The sequence below is a fragment of the Odontomachus brunneus genome, unplaced genomic scaffold (assembly GCF_010583005.1).
Source record: "Odontomachus brunneus isolate Ranch 3 - 2012 unplaced genomic scaffold, Obru_v1 Obru_scaffold_027, whole genome shotgun sequence".
NCBI lineage: Eukaryota > Metazoa > Arthropoda > Insecta > Hymenoptera > Formicidae > Odontomachus > Odontomachus brunneus.
The window spans coordinates 589,275-600,427 of NW_022639477.1; the positions used below are offsets into that span (position 1 = coordinate 589,275).

At 53.3% G+C, this 11,153-nt stretch overlaps 1 protein-coding gene across 5 annotated transcripts in view; it reads left to right on the plus strand.

Annotated features, from left to right (window-relative positions):
* The window catches only part of LOC116842750 (RNA-binding protein MEX3B), a 53,526-nt gene that overhangs the window by 34,130 nt on the left and 8,243 nt on the right, over positions 1–11,153 (plus strand). For 2 of the 5 annotated variants that reach the window (XR_004377770.1, XM_032812403.1), the window contains exon 2: positions 9,867–10,804. Coding sequence is in view for 3 of the 5 variants with exons in the window: in XM_032812403.1 (XP_032668294.1) it covers positions 9,867–10,804 (938 nt within the window). In the remaining 2 variants the exon portion in view is untranslated. Of the gene's footprint in view, positions 1–9,866; positions 11,148–11,153 lie in introns of those variants that run through there. The other 3 variants (XR_004377771.1, XM_032812404.1, XM_032812402.1) reach the window with 2 other exon arrangements.

Below are 11,153 nucleotides of genomic sequence, written 5' to 3' on the forward strand. Positions count from 1 at the left end.
GAGAGATGGATGGAAAAAACGATAGGTATTTCGGCTGCCGTTCTTCTTGTATGGAATATCGTGCTTGGTGAAATGTACACATGACGTCATGGACGTGCGAACATTCTCTGGATTGAGAGATACAGGATTTTCGACTTTATGCGTGTACAAATAGGATTGAAATATTTATAATTAACGATTATTATTAACAAGTTATTATCATAACTCTGTCATAATCAGAGTTACTTATACTCCTCGACTTAAGAGTGATTTTCGTTTTAAGTGTTAATCGTGTAATCCTCGTATTAGTAAATCCACAACGCCGTGTATATGTACGCAAACTCTGCAGCAATTTTCATTATGTTGAGTCACGAGATTCGGCAAAGTCTAGTCCCTATGACTGATCAGATTGCACCTATATTTATCACGTAGAATGATGACACGGAAATACGAAAAAGAAGATCAAGATTTGTTCCAAACAATACGTCAAGATAAATTTAATATTAAAAATTCAAGTGCAACTTTTGATAAATTTGTTGCTGCATTAATGTGACTAAAATTTTACATTATATTTACTGATATCAAACTATAATTGACTGTTTCACGTCGTGATAATTATAAAAGTCAATCTGAGAGTACATATACATATATATTTAGTGATTCGAGAATATACTTCTTCTATCACACTGTATTTGGTGGATAAAATGGATCGTGAGGGATTCTGTGTTCGCGGGGAGGAATATAAATCAGGTCGCTCGCCGTTTAAGCGTGTCTCCTTCGAGAAGAGACTGAACTTTTTCCTTCGATCGATCGACGGATTCGCGAGGTAAGGATTATACGAGTGCGGCATTACATTTTCGCGAGACCTCGCGTTGCCGACGATCGAAATATCTCTCTTCCCCTTCTCACTCCTATCTTTCGGGCTTTCGGCAAGCGTCGTGTTTTCCGGCACGCGTGCTGTCTCTCAGAGTACCGAGTCGTTTCTCATGGCGTCGCGGGGCGCAGGGAGGGAGGAGGGGAGAGAGAGAGAGGCCCGATGTAAAAATGAATGAACGACGTATAGTGTAACGGCGGCCGACGAGAGACGTACTCAGCCGTGCTTTGCGGTTTACGACTGTAAATTTTCGCCCAGGGGGCCTCCTTTTCTTTCGTTCTCGCCGTCTCCTTTCTCCACACCTCCGTCTTTGCGTCTCCCGCCACCTCTCTCATCGTTGCATATCGCGTTCTCGCTCAGCGCGTCTCCTCTCTCTCGTCACCCCTTCGCCCCGTCGTGACTCGCGATAATCGCTATCGTGTTGCGTCGAAACGCCTCGCCACGTTCATATACCGGGCGGACGTTGAAATAATTCGCCCATGCCCCCCGCCACTGGCCTTGTCACTCGACGACGGACACCGTCGTCCATCATCGATCTCTCCTTCGAGCTCATGGACGTCTTCTGCCGTTGCGTCTCGCGGCAGAAAAAGAGAGAGACAGAAAAAGGTAGAGATATCGAACGATCTCCCGATCTCACTCGCATTGCATAATCTCGCGTATCGTGACCCTGTTCCTTTAATGAGGTGACCACGCGACGCGCGCGCGCCGTCGCAGGAAATCTCACATTCGGCCGCGCTCGCGCCACTCGGAGGATGAGACACATTTTATGCGCGACTGTGTCGTCGCCGAGAGCGCGCGCGGAATATTTTCAGGCTCGATCGATCGGCCGCGGATCGTATTATTCTAGGCAACGGTAAAGTAGGCGAATCTATCGCCGGTCGCCGCATAAGATCGCTTCCGAAGTGCGGCGCGCGAGCGCTTAGTAACCTTTCGCAACCGGCGGCTCGCGCCGCCACGCGCATTATTCACGCATTCGATTTCGCGCGAGTGAGCGCGCGCGTCCGTCGTCTCTGCGTCGGTTTTTTTGTCGCGGCTCCCTGTCACGTCTATAATAGTAAACAGACACGCTGACTGACGTTGGCTGCTTTCTATTATTATCCGCCGGAGACGTTCGATGACGGACACTACGTCGTAAGGGAGATTGAATAAAATCGAAGTCGCGGAAGTCATGCGAGACAGAGAGATGAGAGAGATGAGAGAGAGAGATGGATCGCGTTGGTGTTAGGTTCAAAGCACCTAACACGCGAGAGACGACGAAAGAGAGAGGCAGAGAGACACAGAGAGAGAGAGAAAGAGAGAAGTGCCGCGCTCCTTTCGACTTATGGAAACGGCACCGAGAGGGACATAAATTAGCGTGGCCGGCGAGTAATCGCGTTCGCTTCTACTCATCGGCGCCGGTCGAAACAGGAAGTGCTAGAGGAGTCGTGCGCAGTCGCGGCCCGTGGGTTTAAATTATTCTTTTGGGATGATTATTTATGGAGCCGGTGCGCGCTATAAGGAGCGTCACATCTACGGTCCCGCTTCTACGGTGCGTCTCTTGCGTGACTTTGCGTCGGTGACTCTCCTCCTCGACGAAGAGAGTCGTCCTCCCGCACGACGCGGCGATGGTTCGCGCTCGCTACATTTTGCGCACAGGTACGCAGAGCTTCGTTCGTTCGGACTCGGTGGTCGGTTTCCACTCGATGCGCCGACGTATAAATCCGCGCCGCGTGCACGCGGGTTATCGCGAGCGAGTCTTGGAGAGTCGGGAACGCGCGCGCGCGCACGCCGACTCGCCGCCGGAGGCGGACGAGCGACTGTAATAATCTGGCGGCGCGTTGGCAAGGTGAAGAGAAAGAGAAAGAGAGAGAGAGAGAGAGAGAGAGAGAGAGAGAAAGAGAGCGTAAGAGAGGGCGAAGAGGCACGATATGCAAGAAGCACGAGGGGGAGATATAGTGAAATAGCGAAGAGCGCCGGAGAACGGAGGTCGCGGCAGGGACGCGACGCGAATCGAACAAAGAGACCCTCGACGTCGTTGTCGACGTCGATTGAGGCAGAAAAAAAGAGAGAAAAAAGAGAGAAAGTCCTCTCTCCTATCATGCAAAACTCGACTTTCGAAAATCTCGGTTCTACCGCGCAATTTCGTACTATCTTCATCCGACCGAGGGATCCACGCTGAATTAGAGAACGCGATCCGATAACAGGTGACGATCAGCCCGCGACGGCGTGTGATAAATCGCCTCTTATTCCTTCGGAACGCTCGGTCACATCTGGCGCAAAATTGCGTAATCGGTAAGTTTAGATCGGCGGACAGGTCCGCGCTTTTTCCTCGGCGATGCTTTTCCACGGGCCACCGGCCTATTGTCTACGCTCCCTCGGCCGTGAGTGAGTTTGAGGTAGGTCGACCGACGAATGACTCACCCCCTCGGATTCTCGTCCGAGAGCGGAAAGAGGGAACAACGCTCTCCCTCTCTCTCTCTCTCTCTCTCTCTCTCTCTCTCCCTCTGGATAGAGCGCCGTTTCCACGCGATGGGTAACATCGTTGTCGTCGTCGTCGTCGCTGGCGCGTTATACCCACCGTCGCTCGTTAATATCGCGACATCCAATATCGCGTAATTATAACTGTGTGCCGTTGGCCGCATAAGTCCCGAACGACGCCGGGGTTCTCGTGGAGACCGGCAATGAATCATCCTATTGGCGGGAGCGAGTGAACACGCTTGCCTCGTCGTTCGCGTTGCATAGTGCGCGCGTTTCTCCTCCTTTTTTCTCTTTTTTTTCCTTCATACCGGCATCGGGACTAGGAATAAATCCCGAAGCGCACGTACCTCGCGGTTCTTATCCTACGTTCTTATTTGGGCGAAAATAAAAATCGCTTCTGTACCATGGATTCGCGTGAGAGTGAGATGTTTCTCTTTCTCTCTCTATCTCTCCTTCGATATGCTTCCGGAGACACCGACGATCGTCGCCGCAGGCGCAAGGGTGCCCTTACTCTCTCTCCTCAAGGACCATCGTCCCGCTGCATTTCCATAGAAGATTAACGGCCTGGCATAATCTACATTTTCCATCGTGAGATCTCGGGTGGAGGCCCTCGCCGGGAACCTTCTTGTACGAGAACGAACGTATTATCGTGAGGATTGCCGCTCAAGTCCGGAGGAAAAGAGCGGCGGCGTGTGGTCAGAGGAAGCAGCGAAAGGGAGGAGGGAGCGGGGTCGGGGAAGGAAGGGAGAAAGACGAGATGGCGGAGAAGGAGGAGGAAGAGAAAGATAGAGAAAGAGGGAAAGAGTAGGAGGAGAATGAACGTCGTTGGGCGGCAGTGTCAGTGGAGTTCAATCTTAATATAGTATGACCTCCACTGCCATTCGAGACAGTGTCGGACGCGACGCGGCAGTTGCAACGAGCGAGCGAGTGAGCGAGCGAGAGAAAGGGAAACGGGGACCGACCGAGAGACGCGACGGAGCGAGAGTGATTAAGAAGAAGAACGGAGAAGGACGCGCGGCGAGAAAGAGCAGCGCGGGGCTTCAAGGGGGAGTAGGATGCGGTGGAACGGAGAGACGGAGAAAAGAGACCCGGCAGATGGAAAGAAAGAGAGAGAAAGAGAGTGCGTATGGTGAACGGGTGCGTACGTTGCACCTTATTCCCCAGTCCGATGAGTGAGCCTCGCCTCGGTTATTTCAGAGACATCAGCCCCGAGAGCGAGGCAGAGAGAAAGGGAGAGAAAGAGAGGAGAGAGAGAGAGAGAGTGCGTGCGTGATGCGTGCATGCGTGCGTACGTACGCGCGTACGCTAGTCGTCGAGAGAGTGTCATCGATCTATTTCGAGAGGAGGCTGGAATTTCTGGCCTTCGTGAGGGGTCAGTAGAAGAGGGAATGAGATGGAGACGATAGAGAGCGAGAGGGAGAAAATCTCTCGCGTAAGGAGAGAGAAAGAGGAGAGAGAGGGGGGAGGGGAGAAAAGACGCGACGACGGACGGGTCGTTACCACACCTGCGCGCGCGCACTCGTCGATCCGGACTGCCCGATGGTCAACGCACGAATGACCGCATGCTCCTATGTCCTCCTCAGCCGACCTGCTGAGAAGGTGAGGGAGAGAGAGAAAGAGAGAGCAAATGCCGCCGTGGTGTCGAGATAGATTATCTCGCGATGCTTCATGATGAGGGAGCATAACCTCCATTCACCCATGCTGCTGATGCTCGTCGCCGTTGGGCCTTTTTCGGCTCGACGATAAAATTCGGGGCATTAGTCAGAGTGTGCCGGTCTCTCTACCTCTCTCTCGGTACCTTTCATTCATTGCTCCCTTATCGTCCACTCGACACGTGGCATTGATTCATACACACTCGACCTCGTCGGCGAGTTAGAACTCGAATCTTCTGTAACGTCGTGATCGTGAGAAATGATCGTGGAGCTCATCGGGAAAATTCGCGAGTACGCGCCAAATTGGAAGGACGTGCGCGCGATTAATCGTTTCCGAGCGTGATAAATCCACTTTGCGGGGAAGTATTTGCACAGAGACGGGCGTCGGGGGTCAGTTATCGGCGTTATTGGACTTTTCTCGGCTGTATGGCGCGCGCGTGTCGAGTCGGGGTTACGTTAGAAGGGGCAGCGTTAGCTGGAGAGATGGAGGAGGAGGAGGAGGAAGAAGAAGAGAAGAAGAAGAAGGGGCGAGGGGTTAAGGGGACAGGCGGGGAAGGAGAAGCGGACGATCTAACGATATGATGGTGGGGAGAGCGGTGGTGCTTGGCCGTTGCATTGTGGGGGTGTTGGCCTTCAACTTGACGGCGCAGTTTCACTGACCTGCCTGAGAAACTCGCGATGCCAGCTCCGTGTGGCGGACCTACGGACGACGACGTCCACGACGCCAAAGGGTACCGCTACTTAAGGGCCTCATGGGTACTAAACAAACATCCTGGCCGCGACGATCGCGCGAGGGAAACTGCGTCGGGACTTAACTTTGAGGTCTTTCTCTTTCGTTCCGGACGTGGGAGAGAAAATCCGTGAGGAATCTTCGCGTGACGCGAGTTTCCTTCGAGCGAGTCAAACGCTCGCAGACTTTTCCAACGCGGATCTCCGCCGAAGAACATTTTGCTCAATGCGAGATGTGCACTTACGATCAAATTAGATGTGCACTTACGATACAAGTTAGATGTGATTTAACATTCAATTTTTCGGGAATTTCCCCATGCAAAGCACAGAGACAATGGTTTTTATTTCTCTAGTTGAGAGAAACGTCTCTCTCGGGGATCTCGACGGTCATAATTAAAAGCAAAAGACATGTAGGTGGTCCGCGCGAGCGTCCCCCTCGGGTCTCTTCTTCTTCGCACCACGTAGCTTCGATCCTTTCGGGAAAGGGCGGCAACGGATAAGAATCGCACCTTGCGCGAAGAAATGTATGCTTTCCCAGAAAAAAGGTTCCCAAATTCTCGCGTGCCTGTCCGTCCATCCGTCCGTTTGTTCGCCCGTCGCCGAAATATATTCCTGCGCGATCGTTTCTCCGGCCTGGAATCAACGGACAATGAAGATCATTTAAGAAACTCCAAGGCTCAGCGGGAGGGACAAAGTTTCGGAGCGCGTCGGTGTAGCCTATATATATATATTCGGCGGCCTATGCACTCGAGTTACACGGAGCGTCTATAATGCAGCCGCGGACCGTGAAAGCTTGTAACTATTGATCCTGCGGCCTTTGGGGACTGCCGTGCTGCTGCTGCTGCTGCTGCTGTACCGCGTTGCTGTTGCCGCCGCTGCTGCGGATTTTAGCAACGTCATTCGTGGCGCGCGTGACGTATCGTGGGAATGGAGAGTCGCGGCTCCTCCGAGAGAGGCTTTCGCTCATCATTATGCTCACTCGGGGATGGTGCCACGTGCGGCACCAACGCGCATCAGTCGTATACACGAACGACGCGTTTGCTTCCTCGATGGATAGTAAGATAGCGAGCCGGGTCGAGTTGTATACAGTTGCCGCTCGTCGTCGAAATATTGCGTGACAACCGATCGAGTCCTCCACGCCGATCTTCAGGATCGCTGGAAGATCCAAACTCGAGACTGCTCGGACTACTCGGTTACAATCTATGATTTCGCGGTGCGAACGGAATACGGGCATCGGAAGATCGGCCGAGGGACCAACCGACGAGAGGCAGAAGGCCCCGAGAGACTCCTCGTTCCTTTCGATCCTCTCTTTTCGTCCTCTCTCGTCCCTTAGACCAGGCGAACAAAGCGAAGGGTCCCCCGAGCGGCGTTCGTCGACGGACGGGGCCTTCTTTCTTTCCTCTCTCTTTCTCTCTCCTTTCCCTTCTCTCCGTCTCGTCTCACCTTGGCCGCGGCCCTTCAACTGTCTACGACCCACGCCCCACCGCCTTCTCTTTCTCCGTTTGTGCCACCACCATCACCAACATCACCTTCTCCTCCTTCTCCTTCATCAGTACCAGCACCATCGCGGCAGCAGCAGCAGCAGCAACAGCAGCAGCAGCAGCAACAGTACCAGCACCACCACAAGACCACCGTCGCCACCTTCCTCGAGCTCTTTCTCTACGAGAGGCAACCTTCCTTTTCCCTTGGCGGCTCTTCATTCTCCTGCCGCACGTGTACCTACCTATCTACCTAACCTACCTACCTACCTACCTACCTAGCTACCTATCTATCTACCTAACCTACCTACCTACTTACCTATCCACCTACTCACTATCTACCTACTCACTATTTATTTACCTACTTACTCTACTTTACCTATCTACCAACCCAACCTAATCCATCTACTCACTATCTATCTATCCACACTACCTACTTACCTACCTACTTACTCACCTACCTACTTACTCACCTACCTACTCTACCTTACCTATCTACCTACTTTACCTACCTACGTACCTACCTATCTACCTATCTGTGCAAGTTCGTCTCGTGCGCGCGTCCTCCGATCCTCATCCACCTGCCTCGTTGTTGCCTCCCATCGCTGAGCGGAGAGGCCCGTGTCGAGTTATTTAGCCGAACCAAGCCGCTCCGGTTTGCCCTAGGCGAATTTCCGGAATAAGCGGGGAGAAGAGAAAGAACCTTGGAGAGCTCCCCGGAGAAACGGAAACTCGGCCGAGACTCTCGGCGCGCGTTTCAAGTTGCACGCGAGCGAGAGGGCGGTCGTCATCGGGATGATTTCCAAATTTACTGGATGATATATGACGGCACAACGCGATACTCTTGGCGCCTCGACATGGAAACTCATCTTGTTCTCGGACGAGAAACGGAGATCGAGCGATCGATGTATTATAGGGATAAAATTAAAAAGAAATATGCTTCTTGTTTTTCGAGAGCGGGAAAATGCGACATTCTGATTGCTCGTGTTTTAAAACGCGCTCAATTCACAAAGATAGATAGCACACGCGACGTATTCATAATACTCGACATAATATTCGACTTCCGGCGATCCGCGTGCGAGACTATGTAGCGTCCCGCGTAATATATGGCCGAGTGAAATTACGACTTTGATAGCGCGTTCACGCCCTCGAGATGACCTCCCGACGTTCCCATATGTACCCCGGCGAGTCCTTTCGCGTTCGCGTGTCGTCGATCGTCCGTGCGTGTGTATGTACGCATACACACATATACACACACACGTACCACGCGCTTTTCGTTCCATATCGATCTTAAGACTGTGCGCCGTGGTGCATGTCCCTGAAGAAGCGGGGAACGTCCGTGACATTGGCGTCCATCGTCGTCGTTGTCGTCGTTGCGCGAAGGTCCTAAGCATCCTTCGTTCAGCCGCGTTCTCAAGCGTACTTTCATGCGCGTGCATGCGCACGCGCGAATAAAGTATTCCGGAATTTACTTTGCGGCCTTGCACTCGTCCTCACACGCTCTTTCGCCCCGAATCCTGTCGCCGCAGTTCGCTTTCTTGAGCCGCGTTGCGCGTTGGAAAACACGAAATTTGATTATGAGAGAACGGCGTGTACAGGAGAGGAGGAGCGAGAGAGGAAGAGAGAATGCTGGCTGGTCTCGAGAGGGGGAGAAGCACGCGAAGCAACCGCTGGTATGCGATGCAATGTGCACGTCGCCTTCTCTCTTCCAGCGCGACGAAGGAGAGAGTGAACTGAATGAAAGGGAGGGCGAGAGAGGAGGATAAAGAGAGTGTGAGAGAGAGAGAGAGGAGAGGCCAAAGGATGGAGTAGGGAGAAAGAGAACGAGAGGTTCTCAGGACGCGCGAGAAAGAGACGTGAGCAAGCGAATAAGCGAACGAACGAGCGAACGAACGCGGGGAGGAAACGACGGAGAGGAGCAAGGAGCGAAAGAAGGAAAGAGAGAGGAGTGGTTCACCTGCATTGCTAGCATTGCGCTGGCTCAAGGCCAAAGAGTCTGCGAGACCGAGGACCAGACCGGGTCGGGACCTCCTTCCTTCCAGTTTCTTGCACCCTGCTCTCTCTCCACGCTTTGCCTGCTCTCTCTCTCTCTCTCTCTCTCTCTCTCTCTCTCGCTCGTTTCGTGTGGTATCTTACTCCTTCAAGTCTCTCTCTTTGCTTCTTTCCTGCTCTTCGCGTTGCGACGCGTCTCTCGCAGTGCGATACGCAAACAATTGCATCATGCGCGCGCTGCTGCTTTGGAAAGTTCAAGCGTGTGGGCGGCCTTGCGCCCGGACGAAACGCGACAAACAAAGAATACTGCATCTCGCAACGAGTGCACGTCAATTAACAGCAATTACAGCCAATCTCTTTCTCACACGTGCTCTCGAAATGTCTTCCAGTGAAGTTTCAAAACACAGTGTGACAGCTCTGAGTCACTTGCTCTGAGTCGATTGACTTTTTACTGACGCGGAGATTGAATTCTTCCATACTCGGAATCATCGAGCGAATATTTCCATTCGGGAGTGGATCTGACGTACTCCAACGTTGCGAAAAAAATCCGCGATTTCGGTATTTTTGCTTACTTTGAGAAATTCGTCTCCATCGAATTGCACTCGTTTACCGACTCATCGATAACCGTGAATAACATTCGTTTAATTTTCCTGCAGAATCGAGTGGCCGTGTAACTGATGTCTCTTTCTCTTGTTCTGATTACAGGCTGCAAGATCAAGGCGCTCCGCGCCAAGACGAACACCTACATAAAAACGCCCGTGCGCGGCGAGGAGCCGGTGTTCGTCGTGACAGGTCGAAAGGAGGATGTCGCCCGTGCAAAGCGCGAGATTCTGTCGGCTGCGGAACACTTCTCGCAGATTAGAGCGTCGCGCAAGAGTTCTCTGGGTGCACTTCTGGGCGCACCACCAGGGCCACCCGCGTCGGTACCCGGCCACGTAACGATTCAGGTACGCGTACCATACCGAGTGGTGGGTCTAGTCGTGGGACCTAAGGGTGCCACCATCAAGCGCATCCAACATCAGACGCATACGTACATTGTTACGCCTAGTCGCGACAAGGAGCCGGTATTCGAAGTGACCGGGCTCCCGGACAACGTCGAGGCAGCTAGACGAGAGATTCAAGCTCACATCAGCTTGCGTACAGGCACTAGTGCAAGCGTGTGCGACGAGGCTGATCTACTAGGTGCACTCTGTCGTGGCGGGCTCAGCTCAATTTTGACTTGCCTCGACCCGCCTGGATCGAACGCTTCCAATGGCTCAAGCGGCGCGTTCTCGAGCAGCGGCAGTTGCAGCAGCTCGTCCAGTAGCTCCGGTGCCGCGGGGATGAACGACATCGTGGCGATTTGGGGAGCTGGAGGACTGGAGAGAGACGAAGGTCTCGGCGAGTCGCCGTCATTCGAGTCGCAGCCGGCTTCGGCGTCTTCGATCTGGTCGTTTCCGAGTGTCACACTACCATCGAGGCCCTCACCACCGGCGTCGGCGAGTCCAGCCTCGCCCACGGACTCGCTTCTGGGCGGTGGACGGCGCGAGTGCCTCGTGTGCGGCGACAAGGAGGTTACAGCGGCGTTGGTGCCCTGCGGACACAATCATTTCTGCATGGACTGTGGTAATAGACTCTGCGAGAGCACCGATCCCATATGCCCGGTATGCTCCAGGCCGGTGTTGCAGGCACTTCGTATCTTCTCCTAAAGGCCCACGCAGAGTCGCGTCAGCTGACCGCGCCGCGACACCCGGTATACGCAGCGGCTGCATCAACTTACCTTCTACCGTTCCTCGAATACGAATGGCGGCTAGCTCCGGCAGATATGATGACGTCGACGACGATGACGATGTCGTTGTTGTCGTCGGAGAACCATGGCGACTCAGTAGCTCGCGACAGCGCGATCCTCATGGATCGTCAATATCATCATCATCCATCGTCGTCCTTGTCGTCGTCGTCGTCGTCGTCATCGTCGTCATCGTCGTCATCGTCGTCGTCGTCGTCGTCGTCGTC